General features: G+C 36.6%; 1 protein-coding gene across 1 annotated transcript; it reads left to right on the plus strand.

Annotated features, from left to right (window-relative positions):
* Positions 1–1,233: 1,233 nt before the first annotated feature.
* On the plus strand, positions 1,234–7,642 carry LOC116182621. Its single transcript, XM_031503164.1, has 2 exons — positions 1,234–6,733; positions 6,792–7,642. The coding sequence occupies exons 1-2, from the start codon at positions 1,234–1,236 to the stop codon at positions 7,640–7,642; spliced, it is 6,351 nt and encodes a 2,116-aa protein (XP_031359024.1).
* Positions 7,643–17,370: the final 9,728 nt, after the last annotated feature.

The raw sequence follows: 17,370 nt of genomic DNA on the forward strand, positions 1-17,370 counted from the left end.
CGTAGTACAAAGGTGAGAGGTTGGTAGAACAGATCGTCTCAGAAAAATTTGCGGCCCTTTAAGTATTTTCAACAAAATGAAGTCGATGGTACTCATTCTGGGCTGTGAATAAACGATTTGTGACAATGATTTGAATATGTCGAGCCTTTGGACCCTTCAACTGTTGCACAAGAGCCTGTTTGTTCGCCATGAGTTCTGCTGGAAATAGACCTAACCGATTCTATTTGCCTAACTTTGTAATGTTCAAAATTATATGACAAAAACTGGAGATCCAAAACACACACCATTCCCCATAAAACTTTAATTAATGTAAAATTCGATTATGGTGAGTAATAACATTTAAAGGCGTATGTTTAATATCACCATTAAACAGGAAAGGGCGCTGGCCAAATATTAGAGAAATAGTTAATTGGGAAAGAAAGTAGGATTAAGAAATAAAATTACATGGCATTATTTGTAAATGAGGACAATTTGCACACAACATTGACTAGGTTAGTTTTCAATTTGCAATTAACAGATTGCAATTAATTTGCCAATTGTTGTATAAAATTTTGTATATAAACAACGTAAAATGTAGAATAAATTACTATTGACACAAAAGTCGTTTAGTCACTCTACGTGAGCATGGGGCTTCCAAGTCTTTAAAATTCGGTGCATGAGACTGTGTACCACCCTGTGCTTACACTAAATAATATTGGGAGTAATCTCAATATTGTTCATGGTCCTTCGAGCCAACACCAGCGGCAGAAAATAAAAAGGTCCGTCAAGCCACCACCAGCGGCAGCAAAACCACTATTAGCAGTCAAGGATTTACGACCCTTGGACTTGAGCGAGAGGCACTGGGTAAGTGGAATTTTATTTTGACTAAAAAAAGTCAAGGGAAGCGGCGAAAAACAAAAGGATCCTACCTACTAACAAAAAGGCGATCAAGAGTCGCGTCGCTGATGCAGAAGAACGCCGGCGACAACAACTGGAGACTGATTCCTGTAGCAGGAAGGAGCAAACCATACAGCTTCAGTCCAACGTTAAGAGTCCGGGGGGACCCACGGATATCTGCGTGCGACAAACACAACGTTGCATTACAGAACAAGTTTTTGGAATTATTCGGGCCAGAACCAAATTTTCAGCATCCGACACAACAACTACTACTAAAAAAAAAAAAAAAGGGGAAAAACGGTTCTGAAGTAAGAGGGGGTGTTGGTTTGGATTCTGTTTTAGCTACCAGAAGTTCAAATGGAGCAATTAAACGAACTCGCACGGAAACAACAGGAGATTGGTCAACAAATGTGTAAAATGTTAGCCAATATGAAGAAAGACTCAGCCTCCAGGAAAACCAGCGAATATATTGTGAAACATGACCGACAGCTAGAAGCTTATCAGGAAGGTATCGAAAAAAATCATAACGAAATTATCGAATTACAGATACAAAATCATGAGTATCACAGTACAAAGTACAGAGATCAGCTGCAAAAGGTCTACGACAACACGATAAATTATCTACAACAGTTACAGAATCAGCAGAAGAAGGAAGAGGATATTGAAGAAATGGATAACGAACAGGAGCTCCGAATAAAAAAACAGGAGGTTCGTCTAAAACAATTTAGAGGGATATTGTTTCAAATGGAAGAGGAAATAATGGAGCAGAACTTAAGACGCTGCGAAACATTGTACACCAAAGCAGAGAAGAAGTGGGAAGTAATATCAGAGCTTGAAGTGGACATTCAAGCAAACGAGGTGAGCTTCTCTCATGAGTATTTTAGAAAGGATCCAGTCACGAAAATGGAATTCGAATACGATAACATACAAGAAAAATTAAAAATGCTCACCAAAAAGGCAAGTATAAAGGCGACAAACAACATCGAGCTGCCCAAAATAAAAATACCAACGTTCCGAAGTGGATATGACAATTGGGCTCCCTTCCACGATTTGTTCGAGAAATTAATACATTCCAACGAGAAGTTATCGAACGCGGAGAAGATGCACTATCTGAAGGGGCATGTGGACGGAGAAGCAGCAAGACTTATACAGCATCTAATGATCTCGGAACAAAATTACGTAACAGCATGGAAGATCCTTCAAAACAGGTATAATAACAAAAGATTAATGGTAAATACGTTATTAGATAGAATCCTGGAATTCTCGAAAATGGAAACAGCGAAGGCATCTCGATTGAAATGGCTTCACGATACCATACATGAGTGTCTGGAGACAATATCAAATCTGGGAATGGATACATCGTCATGGGGTCCAATGGTAATTAGAATCACCACAAAGAAATGGGACTCAGAAACCAACAGGCTATTTGAGCAGTCACTAAAACAACCAAATGAAATCCCAGCATTAGGAGAAGTGATGCAGTTCATGCAGACGAGGTTCCAGTCCTTGGAGGCATCGGGGTCAATGCAGAGCAAGGATGCGAGTCCTAGGTACACCTGGGGAAACACGTCCACCATATCATGCCATTACTGCCAACAGGAGCATCGACTTGAACAATGCCTTAAGTTCAAGGGGCTATCAATCAACGACAGAAACAAGGAAGTAAGAGAAAGAAAAATATGTTTTAGGTGTTTAAAACACAACAGCGAGGAAAAATGCTACTCAGCGTACAGGTGTGCAGAATGCGGTTATCCACATCACACTTTACTTCACCAACCGTACAAACCAATAGCAGAGCGGGCAACACAAGCAAGCACAAGAACATCACACACTACAGTATCTAAAAGGAATTGTCAAACCCAAAAGGAAAACCAGGAAGTACTACTAGCAACAGCGATAGTACAAGCACAAGACCTCACTGGCGTACAGCAATTATTAAGAGTACTAGTGGACCCTGGATCACAAGCCTCGTTCATCACAGAAAAGGCAGCACAGCAGTTGAAGCTACCACGACAAAAAGCGAATGCAAGGGTATCAGGAATAGGTGGTTATGATCACACTAACGCAAAAACCAAGATAACGGTTCAATTACATCCAAGACAACCAAGTGAGTATGAGTTAACAACAGAACTAATCATTCTCACAAAGATAACCGAAAATCTACCACTGGCGTCGTTTGAGATGAACAAAGATCCATGGAAGAATGTGCTGTTAGCTGATCCCACGCTGAATAACTCCGGACCAATTGACATACTACTGGGTGCCGAGGAATACGCAAAGATCATACTACCGGGAGTCATGAAAGAAGGAAAATTAGTGGGTCAACAAACCGAATTTGGGTGGGTGATATCCGGGCAAACAAAGCACGGTGTCAACCAAGGCTATCAAATACTGGGCATGGTATCAACAATGGAAGAAGAGACACAACTATCCAAATACTGGGAAATAGAAGAAGCGACCATGGCTAATGGGTTCAATCAAGAAGACAAGAAGTGCGAAGACCACTATAAGGCAAACACTACACGCAGCCCCGATGGAAGATACACAGTCAAGATTCCATTCAAGAAGAATTCGATCAAATGGGGGCGATCCAGACCACTAGCAATAGCCAGGTTGTTGCAACTGGAGAAAAAACTAGCAGCAAACGACAAGATGCGTGAAGAATACAACGCGTTTCTACAAGAATACCTGGATTTGGGTCACATGGAAATGGTACAGGCACACTCAATCGAGGGCACACGCTATTACATACCACACCAACCAGTGATAAAGGAATCCAGTACTACAACGAAGATGAGAGTGGTGTTTGATGCATCAGCCAAAACGACGACCAGCGGAAGTTTAAATGAGATGATGTATGTGGGACCGAGGTTGCAGCCAGACATAGCCGATATATTACTAAGATGGAGAAAACATCAATATGCGTTCACAGCAGATATTAAAAAGATGTACCGCCAAATAAGGATACATCAAGACGATCGCCAGTTCCAGACTATAGTATGGAGATTCGAACGTAATCAGCCGATACGCGAATACCAGCTCAACACAGTAACATATGGAACAGCGGCAGCTCCATACTTAGCCATAAAGACACTACAACAGTTAGCAGAAGACGAAAAAGAAGAGTATCCATACGCAGCACGAGTCACGCTACAAGACTTCTATGTGGACGACATTTTATCTGGTGCTAACAGCATACCTCAAGTAGTACAATTGCAAAAAGAATTAACCAATATGCTAAAAAAAGGAGGGTTCCAGCTACATAAATGGGCAGCCAATAAAGAAGAGATATTAACCACTATTCCCATGGAAGCTAGAGATCCTGCTGTAGCCGAGTTCAACAATGACGACCAGATCAAATCGTTGGGAATAAGATGGATACCAAACCAAGACATCTTTACGTTCAAATTCAAGGATGGCCAAGATAAACCAACCAAACGGAACATTTTGTCGGAAGTGGCCAAGATATTCGACCCTTTGGGTTGGCTGTCACCAATACTCCTAAATGCAAAATTACTCATACAAAGACTCTGGCTATCCAATACAGGCTGGGACGAAGAGGTGGCGGAATCAATCAAGATAGAATGGACAAACTTCAAAATCGATCTCAGTATGGTGGAATACTTACGGATACCTAGATGGATGCAGTACGATCAAGACCAAGAAAAAATAGAACTTCATGGGTTCTGTGATGCATCAGAAAAAGCGTATGGAGCAGTGGTGTACTCAAAAACAGGAAATGGGTGCATAAGTTTATTAATGTCAAAATCAAAAGTCGCCCCAGTACGAACCAGGCAAACGTTACCTAAATTGGAATTGTGTGCAGCAGTGCTACTAGCAAAGGTGCTAAAAAGAGTGACAGAAGCATTACAGATACCAAAAACAACAGTGTACGCGTGGACCGATTCCATGATCACACTCGCATGGATAAAAGGTGACGCAAACAAATGGAAAACCTTCGTGGGAAGTCGAGTGGCACAAATCACAAGCATGACCGCAAAAGAACAATGGAACCATGTGCGTACTAATGATAATCCTGCAGATCTGGTATCGCGAGGAACAACAACATCCAAATTAAAAAACAACACGTTATGGTGGAATGGACCCATATGGCTAAAAACAGATAAATGGAAACACAGTACAAGCGAATATCCTACAACAGAGGTAGAGAGCAAGAAAACTATGACAATAATAGTGAACAATAGGAACGAGCTAGCAGAAAGGTTTTCTTCACTAACACAACTAATTCGAGTGACAGCATACATCATTCGATTCATCAAGCATTGCAAAAAAATTACAGTAGCTGACGAACATTTAACAGTAGAAGAACTCAATACGGCATTAAAGAAACATATACAAGTAACACAACAGAATACATATCCAAGGGAAATACAAAAGTTAAGTAAGAAAGAACAAGTACACAAGGACAGCAAGTTAGAATCGCTCAATCCGTTTCAAGATGAAGACAGTTTACTTAGGGTAGGAGGGAGGTTACGCAATTCTTACTTATCATACAACGAAAAACATCCATACATTCTACCAGCAAACAGCCATCTAACACGACTACTGATTTTGGATGCACATCAAAAAACATTACATGGAGGTCTTCAAATAACATTAGCATATTTAAGAAGAAAATATTGGATTATCACCGGTAGAAGAACAGTTCGAGAAATCATCAACAAGTGCAATACATGCATAAGACATAAGGGACAAACATTACATCAAATAATGGGAGATCTGCCAGCATCCAGAATAACACCATCATCACCGTTCGAACATTGTGGAATTGACTATGCCGGTCCCATACAAGTAAGAGCATGGAAAGGCAGAGGCCATAAATCATACAAAGGATACATTGCAGTGTTTGTATGTCTAGCAACAAGAGCGATTCATTTAGAAGTTGTTAGTGACATAACATCGGAAACATTCATCGCGGCTTTCAGAAGATTTTCAGCAAGACGCGGTGGTTGCCAACACATATACAGCGACAACGGCACCAACTTCGTCGGAGCCAGCAATATGATACAGCAAGAAATTCAACAAATAGTACACAGTAGAGAAGTGCAAGAAACATCGGTGTCAACGGGAACTCAATGGCATTTCATTCCACCAGCAAGTCCACATATGGGAGGAATTTGGGAAAGTGGAGTTAAGTCCTTAAAACACCATTTAAGAAGAGTAATTGGGGAATCAACACTTACATATGAAGAATTAACTACATTAACTCATCAAATCGAAGCGTGCTTAAATTCAAGACCAATAGGAAAGTCCAACAGTGATGTAGTAGACGGAGGTACAACACTAACACCCGGTCACTTTCTAATAGGAAAACCAATAATAGAACCATTCGCGAAATCATCAGGTACAATAGAACTCAACTTAAGCAACAGATGGAAAATGGTACAAAACATGAAGAAACAATTCTGGAAAGCATGGACGACGGATTATTTGCATAATTTACAACAACGCTATAAATGGAAAACAAAAGAAGACAATCCAAAGATAATGTTGTCTACTATATCAAAATTTAAAGAGACAGAAAACCGCATCGAGAAGCAATTAGAGCGCTTCAACACTAAATTAAATGAAGCGATAAAAGCCATAAACCAGATGCAGAAATGGTATAAAACAATAGACGAAAACAGACTAAATATTCACATCTTAAGTACATATCAAACTAGCAGTGAATCTAGTAACAGAAGTACACAATCACTACAGCAAAATAAGAAACATCCACTACAACCAAGGGAACTTTCAAGAACTTATATCAGAAACCCACATCAGAAGTATTATTACATCGGCAGAGCAGAAATTACCAAGCATCCTCAAGATTTTACCACATCCAATAATCAAAGTAACTACAAAACAAACAGTGGAAGTGATTCATGTGTTCGGGTTTTTTCTGGTGGCAGAGATCACGGTATACGTGATTATGAAAGTCACCCCAATTCCTATAAAAATTGAAAATTCTACGTTTTGGACCTTAAATGTCAATGAAGAAATGCTAGCTGTGGACTACAACAATCAACTATATTTCGAAATATCAAATGAAGAATTCAAAGACTGCCTACAAACAAACAAACACAATTTTATATGTGCTCCCACTATGGTGAAGAAAATAGAAGAAAACAAAAATTGCATCATTGACGAAGTCTACAACAGAACAGAAATTAACCAATGCAATATACAACAACATGAGATTCAAGGATTAATTTGGAAGCAACTCTATGCCACCAATACTTGGATGTTCATCACTAATCAGTCCACACGTATCGCTATCTCCTGTAGTGGCGAACGACAGGAAATCACGATCAATGCCACTGGAATTATCAGGATTTCACAAGATTGCCTGTTGAAAACAAAGAAAAGTATACTCAATCCGAAACGGGATAAAAAGTTATCAGTACTAGGTAGCTACATAAAACAGTTTAACAAACCATATAATCATACAAGGTCAACTCAGCAAATAACCAAAGTAATAGAAGAATCAATATTCCATGCAGAAGACTCTTTTAAACAGCTAAAAGACGAAGAAGAAACTCTTAATGCAGATATTCGAAATATCAAATGGCGGTCCACAACATCACAGTCCATTATTACAAGCACGACAACTACCTTACTCATTGCAATTATCTTGGCACTCGTACTAGGAAGAAGATTCTACATCCAGCACAGAAACAAATCACATACCAAGGACAACGATCACGAAGCAGTTCAGTTAGAACCATTATATTCAACTATTCCCGGGGAAACACAAAACTAAAAGATAGATTAGGGCGCGGCTGGCAGAGTGTTTAATATCACCATTAAACAGGAAAGGGCGCTGGCCAAATATTAGAGAAATAGTTAATTGGGAAAGAAAGTAGGATTAAGAAATAAAATTACATTGCATTATTTGTACCTAAATGAGGACAATTTGCACACAACATTGACTAGGTTAGTTTTCAATTTGCAATTAACAGATTGCAATTAATTTGCCAATTGTTGTATAAAATTTTGTATATAAACAACGTAAAATGTAGAATAAATTACTATTGACACTAAAGTCGTTTAGTCACTCTACGTGAGCACGGGGCTTCCAAGTCTTTAAAATTCGGTGCATGAGACTGTGTACCACCCTGTGCTTACACTAAATAATATTGGGAGTAATCTCAGTATTATTGTTCAGCGTAAAACGCTTCTTTTATTAAAATTATACTTTATTGTATTGAATCCCGTTTTGTGAAAGGGTCTCAGTCAAATTTCTATGTGCACGATGCTACATTGAGTGCAAAGTTAGATAGGTCTATGGAACGCCATTGTATCTTTTAATAACTGAACACCCGGACTAAAAAAATTAACTATAATTGACGCAATGGTACTAAAATTTATAGAAATTTACTTTGTGTTAACAACAATTGCCTAGTTGAAATTAATAATTGCATATCTTCCAATAACAACTCGCAATAATTTCCTCTTTTACAATTTCAAATAACGGTTTTTGTGCGAGATTTCAAAAACCGTTATTGGAATGGCATATTTAACAATTTCAAATCGGCAGTCTTATTCATATATCACGATTTAGAAATAACGTGTTGAAAATTTTAATGTTCAAAAATTATCGATTTGATATTATTAAATAATCTTTAATATCACCTTCACGCTTTGTAATAAATTTCAATTTCAAGTTGAAATAAAAAATTCAATTCTCTATTTCAAACTCGTAACTTTGGAACGCACAATTTAATTTTTAATATCAACTCTGTGATATTGGTAATTCGATTTACTTATATGTCATGACATATAAAAAATTGTGGCGCCATCTATCGAGTGATGTCAAAAGTGAGGAGCGAACCTCAACCCAACTAATCACGTTTGATGTAATTACCGCGAAAATCTACTTTCAAGTGCTTATTTTATTACCCATATCGTTCATAAATACATTGTGCGAATAATATTGTCAAAAAAAATGTACAATTACGCGAAATGGAGATTTTAAATTCTGTTCCGATTATTAAACTTACTGTCGCTAGAGGGCAGGTCAATTTGCTATATGTGATTTAAAAATATCGCCTTGGTATTTTTAATTCTATTGCACAAATTACTAATTTCTACTTGGAATTTTTAAATACTTTGCGAAGTTCGCTATTTGACATATATAATTGTAATTCTTCAATTATGGTGTTAAGTTTGTTAATTCAAACGTATTTCATGATATCTACTTTGTATTTTAAAACAATTTTTAATTTCAAAACTATTATTATTTAGAGTTGAAATATTATTAAATTTCATTGATTCCTTTGGTTGGATGTTCAATCCACGACATAACGATAATTTTCAATTTCTTGTTTCAAGTAATATCCATCCCTATTAATTTATTCCTCCACAATGAAGAATTCATTGCTGAATGTTTACAAACTGTTTTTGATATCAAAAATTTTTATCTCATATTTAAAAATAAAAGCTATTTTCAACCATAGAATAATTTTCTATTTCATTTCTTAATTTTCAATAACGAAAATATGTTTTTAAAACTCATCAACCGATTTTTCAGTAACAGAAGTTATAATTTTGCATTCTGAACATTTAAAACGTACCTGAAATTTTCATTAAAGTCAATTAATAGGTATGCAGTTTCAAATAAAACGTTAGACGAGATTGGAAGAAGCACTTTCCATATTGACAATTGTAATTAACACAAAGGTTGTTATAGTTAAAAAATTTTAATATCCTATTGAAATATACAATTCACGAATTATATTTCTAAGTTTCATATCGTGTACAATGCAAAGTATTTCAAAATTTCAAGTAGAAATTAGTAATAGGCGATATTTTTAAATCACATATAGCAAATTGACCTGCCCTCTAGCGACAGTAAGTTTAATAATCGGAACAGAATTTAAAATCTCCATTTCGCGTAATTGTACATTTTTTTTTGGACAATATTATTCGCACAATGTATTTATGAACGATATGGGTAATAAAATAAGCACTTGAAAGTAGATTTTCGCGGTAATTACATCAAACGTGATTAGTTGGGTTGAGGTTCGCTCCTCACTTTTGACATCACTCGATAGATGGCGCCACAATTTTTTATATGTCATGACATATAAGTAAATCGAATTACCAATATCACAGAGTTGATATTAAAAATTAAATTGTGCGTTCCAAAGTTACGAGTTTGAAATAGAGAATTGAATTTTTTATTTCAACTTGAAATTGAAAATTATTACAAAGCGTGAAGGTGATATTAAAGATTATTTAATAATATCAAATCGATAATTTTTGAACATTAAAATTTTCAACACGTTATTTCTAAATCGTGATATATGAATAAGACTGCCGATTTGAAATTGTTAAATATGCCATTTCAATAACGGTTTTTGAAATCTCGCACAAAAACCGTTATTTGAAATTGTAAAAGGCGAAATTATTGCGAGTTGTTATTGGAAGATATGCAATTATTAATTTCAACTAGGCAATTGTTGTTAACACAAAGTAAATTTCTATAAATTTTAGTACTATTGCGTCAATTATAGTTAATTTTTTTAGCCCGGGTGTTCAGTTATTAAAAGATACAAGGGCGTTCCATATAGGTCCACGCTGTACCCATTTGATAATGTAAAAAATACCATAACTTAGCTTTCCGTTCATGATTTTGATATCCATATATTGATGTGCACATAAATAGCGAACAAAACAGGAGAGAGAGACAACAAAAACACGAAAGCACTCTTAATAAGATCCCTCTTTCAAGAACTGCCATCCATATCGGTCCACATGTATAAACATATACGTTTTTAATGACTACACGTGTTTAGATTGTACTTCTTAACAAACCCGGTAGTTAAAAGTTTTATTTCTTGTTATGATAGTTGTATTCTCTTTTATTGTTTATTAAGTTTAGCTTTACGAAGCGAAGTAGAACATATGGATAATTACGAATGACGAAAGCTACAAGCGAGCCAGATGCATTCGTCTTTTTGTACGATGCATGCGTTTTATGTTGCAATTAAAATCAATCCGGGGGTCCACGTGGCTTCAGTTCGGGTGACATTTACACGAAAGTAGACATAAATTAGGTCGTTTAAAATGTTTAGAGTGGATACTAACCTGAAAATATATTTCAACGCGGTAGTATCTTTTGCATAATAACGAAATAATGTACAGGATAAGATGGAAAGATAAAAGAGGGTTGTCTGGGTTGTTTTCTTTCACCATTATACTTCGTTTAGAGGAAACTATAGTAATGCTTCTTTATTTACTATACCCCGAAGAGTCATCGCAGTCGGTAGATAGCGAAGTGATAATTTATACGAAGCTTGATAAAAGTACAAAATGCATTCTGGATTGTGTTTGCTACAGGAGGGATAATATACGGCGGAATGGTTTCTTTAAAGTCCAGTTATGACCTCTTCGTATGATGCATTTACTCTTTGTGGTACTTTATCACCCTATATCTGAGAGAACTTTGTCATATGTTATTGAAAACGAAAATCAGCCACTTTTCAAAGTATATTTCCTTTCACAAATCAGCATATGAAATTTTGTAGGAAAACCTAAGAAGGAAGCCTGTGAAACTGGGCACTCTAATTAAAAGCACTCGTCGAGAACGTTGCGTATCGCTAATGCTTCTTAGGGCTTTAGATCTTGCATCAGCAGAACAGCCAGTTTCCGCGAAAACGACTCATCCCTTGTGCATTGATGGCTTATGGCTTCTTACCTTTGGGAAAGTATGTAACAGGAGCTTTTTAATGGAGGTTGATTTTTTTCTCCAAATTTGATTGTAGAGTTTGAAAGTTCCATTTCACTAGGAGTGTGCGCAGTGTTATCAGTTTGTCAGTGGTTGTGACAATTTCAAAATTTTTTATAAATTCAAATTTGTGGAGAATTTTGTAAAGCGGTAGCCCGGTAACGAGTACGGGAAATCGTTGGCGCCAATCTCACGGTATTTCATAAGTTTATCTTAATTATAGTTTTACGTGCTTAAGAACGAAAAATTAGGATAATTTCCGTGCTAGTGGAAATGCGATCTTGCACGAAAATCCAAAGGCGTAAGATTATGATTAATCCGGGGGGTACGGCGACTCCAATTTGCTTTTAAAAAAGGTAGTTCACTTAATTACTATACGCCATTTTGAAGGGACGTTAATTAATTAAAAAAAAGGGGGTAGGGATTAATCCGGGAAATGTTTTTGAAGAGATTCGGTCTTCGACTAAGAGAGCACGTCGGCCACCGCCGAGCCAGAGCAAAGCCTTTGTTTTTTGGCATATAGAGTCAAATCATAACAAATTTCAGGTTCGAAGTACTAGGAAAATACGACAGAATCTGATCCGGTACCCGTAGTGTTATTTCGAGCAACAATTGGGTGATTCTTGTGAAACGAATATTATTCGTCCGAATGGAATCTGGGTCGAATTTGGATAGCCGTCGGATTTCTCAAAATTTCCGCAAAGATGGAAAACACAATAGAAAATTTTTCGGATACTGAATCGCGGGTGGTTTGTTATTATCTACCATATAACCACGAAAATTTCGTTACTTCTTGCAGTTGTTTAGTAGTTAAAATAACTTTAATGCTGTCAATGTTTCCCTAATCATTCAAACGAGTAATGTTTAAATAGAAAGGCTTCGTTTATTCGTAGATTACTGGGCGAACTTATCCTTCATTAAAAGAAAAGTCCGACCGAGATTATAATGGGTTCTATATTAAATTGTCACATTGAACTTTGCTAACATAATTACTACACGAAATATATGGTGGAACTGGTGATTATTTAAATACGAGAGTACGGGGCTCTTTCTTTCACGACGGTTTGAGAGCGTCTACTTTTCTTTATGTTAGATTTCGGCCAGTCAACCTATTTGTTATTTAATTGTTCATCGAACGCCTGTATGCGGGGCATGTGTCTATAAGCCTCTACATCTTCCCCTGTGTTGTTTAATTTTGTTTTTCATGTTTTGCGGAATAAATGTTTGTCTTTGTCATTTAAACTGTGAGTTTAATCGAACCCTAAGTGCGACCCAGATAGAGTTTTCATATCATACTTATGTATTCCTGCCCAAAAATTAGGTGTTAATTAAAATTTGTTTAGTTGATTTGCAATTTTTTTCATTATGGCGGATGCCTATAAGATCCTAAATTTAAAGGTTGATTGGTTTTGAGTTAGCCGGACAGGTGTTTCGTGGGTGGCTTAGTGACTGTTGGCCATTGCATGCAGCAATAAATGTGTTTATTACTTAATTACTTATTTTTACTTTTTATTTATTTATTTATTGTCCCTCTGTGTTCTGGGCCCTCAACAGGCTTATGCCCAATTACAGAATGACTCGCATATTACTTTTTAGACGTGCCCCTGCAGAAGGTCTTAAGTTGTTCTATACTACTTCGGTATTTACCTTACGAATTAGGAAAACTCCAGGAAAACCTAATTCGGAGTAGCCGACAGAATCCTCGAAACTGATCAAAGGAAATTCGCATCTCTGCCACAGATAAAAAATTCACCTCAACTCAGGTTCGAACACCCGACCTCCGGTTTTGTAGTTTTGAGCTACAAAGCCGTTTTATCACCCGCACGTCAGTAAGGGAGATATTGAATTAGAGTAAAAAGAGCTAGGGTGATAACTCATATCCCATGTATTCCTAAAACATGCAAATTTTGCGAATTTCACGACACCGAAGTGACAGCACGCCAAATTAGCAATTGTAACCCAATTTTCCTAATTAAGATCACTGAATATGATCTAAATCCCAGACATCTAGTCTCCAGACATCCGAAGTACATTAAGAAAGCAATGCTCTACAGAAATCAAACGACGCAGACAAGACGGGATTCATTTCCACCGAATTTCTATGATATGCAATGCCTAAACTCTACCCTTGGAAATATTAAACTCTCTTCTTCAAAGCGAAATTTCGAAAAAAAAATGCAAACTTAGAGATACTAGTTGCATACAGAAATGTAACGTGTAGAGACCTTTAGTAACGCGTTTGTTAAGACGAGGTTACACTAGTTATACTTAATAGTCGCTTTTCATACACAACAGCCTATTAGGATGTCCAAACATACTTTTTTATGTCCATTGCATTTACAATTATTTTAAGTATTAATAGTATATAACGTCATAAGGTTATAATAGGGCGTATTACAGGTGAGTAGAATAACTATGCACGATGGTGCAAAGTCGAAATGAAAATAAGGTAAAACTCAACTCCTCAACTCAACTCAAAACCTCTGACAATTTTGACACTTGCAGATAATTATCTCTTCCAAACGTACATGATACTCTAATCTTTTTTATTACGCACGGGTATAGGTAATGGGTACTATATCATGCCTATAAATTATACGTTATGGCCCCATTTTCAGAGAGGTCGTAGAAAAATGAAATTTTTAGTGTCGTGTGTAATTAATTTTAAAATTCGTATAACATATCAGTTGAGTGTTTTATATTACTTTTCAATATGACGTCGTCGGTAACGTACTACCATAAATATGTACCAGATACATTCCCAACGGCAGCGTATAAAAAAACCCTATACCTATTTATCTCTAGTTACAATGTTTTTTTCTAAAACCATTAAAAACTTCAGATATCGCGGAAAGATGCAACCTAAAACATATTGTCCAATAAGTTTGATACCTTTTCTTCCTAAGACACTTGAAAGATTGTGTGATAGATACATAAGGGATGGGGTGCACATCAACCAACGCGCATACCCCCAGGACGATCTACAGAGTCAGTCCTGCACTGTGTCGTAGGGCAGATCTCCGGACTATAAAGAGTTCACACTAGGAGCATTAATAGGCGTAGAAGGGGCCTTAGACAAACGTTGAGAGTCGAACGACTGTAATCAGAGAGGCAGTACAAAGGGCCCGAATATGAGACCCAAATCCGCGTATTAAAATCCAAAAACGTTGCACTGATCTGGAAAAATTCATTTTAGGAACTTTTTCGTTCTTGTATTTACGGGAACAGTGACGATCCATTTGTTACATTTGTATTAGGTATCGCTAATTCTTACGATTTTAAATTGTACTTCTTGTTAAGTTTAATTTTTGCATTCAGATTCCATTTATTTTAAATTGTGCTAACATAAAATGAAGGAAGACAAACTTTAGTGTATAATAGACATAGAAAGCACTTTGTAATTGATCCGTACAGTTAATTTCTATAATCTTAGCATCCTCTCAGGTGGACCCCAATAAATGGTTTTTGAGGTAAAGTGCATTTTTCATCAAAATTTAATCAATAAGTTTCCGTTTCCTGTTGCATTATGTATTTCTCGTTTATACGTCTTGATTAATGTGTAAAGGTGCAAGAAGTCTAGAAACCGTTTAATTCCTTTTAATTCATTCATCATAATTGGAAAAAAATATATACTGACGAATGGTCAGCGAGTGTAATAGGCAGAACCGCATAATTTCAAACATCCTCCCAGGAAACGTCTAGCCTTCCCATAAAGTGTCCTATCGGTGACGGCAGTTTTTATAATAGCGAGACTGACATAACTGGAAGTTAGATAATTACCTAAGAATGTAAACGTGTTAAAACGAGGTGGTCATTTCATAGAACGATAAGAAAGTACTTGTTACATGTCGAAGGCGTGCAGTATTAAAAAACAGAATTAGGGGTAATGGCACGTGAAGCTACCGGACATAACTATCAGTTCCCACGCTTGCGTTTACGAATACATAAACATAAATTATAAGTGTTGTACGATGTCGTGCAGTCGAGATCAGTCCCATTTCTACCTGTTCCTCTTCGAAATTAGAGTTATTACCTCTCCATTTTTTATAAGCCCTTAGGTCAGTTTTAAATCTTTCTACCATTTTGTAATTAATGCCCACGCGAACCTGATGAACTATTTTCTTTGGAGTACGACCAATTTTTTGCCCAAAAAGTTCCGCTTCGAGGATTTATTGATGCAGATAATAAGTGATCAATTGATACGTGAAGCGTGACGTCACGCCAGTAGTGACCTTGGATATTCAATACAGTTGATTACATCCTGACTACGTTCACGATCGAATCGGATCATTATAACCCCACGCCTTTCGTGGAGTTTACTAAAGCATTATTGCCTATACTTGACCAAACTTTTAAGTGCAGGGGTCATCACGTCAAGAACCACAAAGTATTACCCAACCCTGCGGCGTTTCGTAGCGCCAATTTACCTACACCTCTTGCGTAACAAACTTCAGTCGAATTGTAGTTCGATCGGTATCAAATTTTGAATTGCAGGCTTGTAGTTAGTGCAGCAATCTAATATAGCAATCAATTATGCAAACGCTGAAAACACGATGCATGCTTACCTATACGCGTGCATGATGTACGATGGAACATAAATCTACAACTTCGTTTTTCATAAATCACCAAGAACTTCAAAATTGCAATGCAAGTTACGTGGAAACGGAAAATAGTCACTCCTTGATTTTACAAGGTAGATATGCGGCAGTATTATAAATAACATTATGCATTTATACACCTTATAAGGAAGAAGGAAGATGTTTTTCATCACTTACTGTGCTGTATGTGTCACATTGCTACTGTCTACAAACAGCATTTAAATAAACTCCGATTGGGTTTGAAATAACGTTTATAATTAATCGTCACTATCATAGGACCATTTTGAACGATTTTTTTACACACAAATCTGGTGTGCCTCTCGTGTTTTGTAGGACTCGTAACCTAAGTACCTTTAGTTGTGCTAGGGTCAATCCACGACTCTCTATCCTCAACTGTTCTCTTTCCTTCTTCTTCCTCCTGCATGTCCTCAAGCAATCCTCGTTCTTCCTCTTTTTCTTTCTTCCTGAACACTTCCCTAGAATACTTCCACCCATAAACAGTTTTTTCTTAGTGCATGTTCAATCCAGTTCATTTTCCTTCGCCTTATGATCATTAAGGCTCCTCTGTAGTCAATCCGCCATATTGGAAAAATAGCTAAACTTTCTTATGAAATGCTGCTTTTGTAGTTGAAGTCTAACAAATTCTCGATAGTGGATATTCTTTGCAATGACGAAAAGAACGGCGGTAGGTACTTAAAAAAAGTTGAAATATAGGTCTTAGTGTTTTAGGAAGATCGATGAATAGAAAATAGTTATTTACATTATTAGTGCGGGAACAGTTATTTTGAAGATGAGCGCGACGAGCGACGCATCTCGCGCGAATCAAGCAAATACTGTTCACGCACGTAAAATGTATTCTATTTTTTGCACGGATTAGTTAAATCGAATTTATATAAATTCAAATCCTTTTCGCGAGATTTTTGCGACATTATAATTCTATTGAAAAAATCAAGTCCTCTATGCCGATAAAGTAGAAATTTAGAAATTTAAAATGTCAATTTATTGTTAAAAACTTCTGGTTTAAGCTTATTTTTGCCCGTGTACTACAGGGAATGATGTAAAGTGTATTTATATTTTCTTTTTTACTCTTCCATCATGCTACTTATTAGTTTTTTCACTACTAGCGTCTGATGACATGATTATTAACCTTTTTTCCACTTG

This window comes from Photinus pyralis, unplaced genomic scaffold, assembly GCF_008802855.1.
Source record: "Photinus pyralis isolate 1611_PpyrPB1 unplaced genomic scaffold, Ppyr1.3 Ppyr1.4_unclustered_Scaffold6317, whole genome shotgun sequence".
NCBI lineage: Eukaryota > Metazoa > Arthropoda > Insecta > Coleoptera > Lampyridae > Photinus > Photinus pyralis.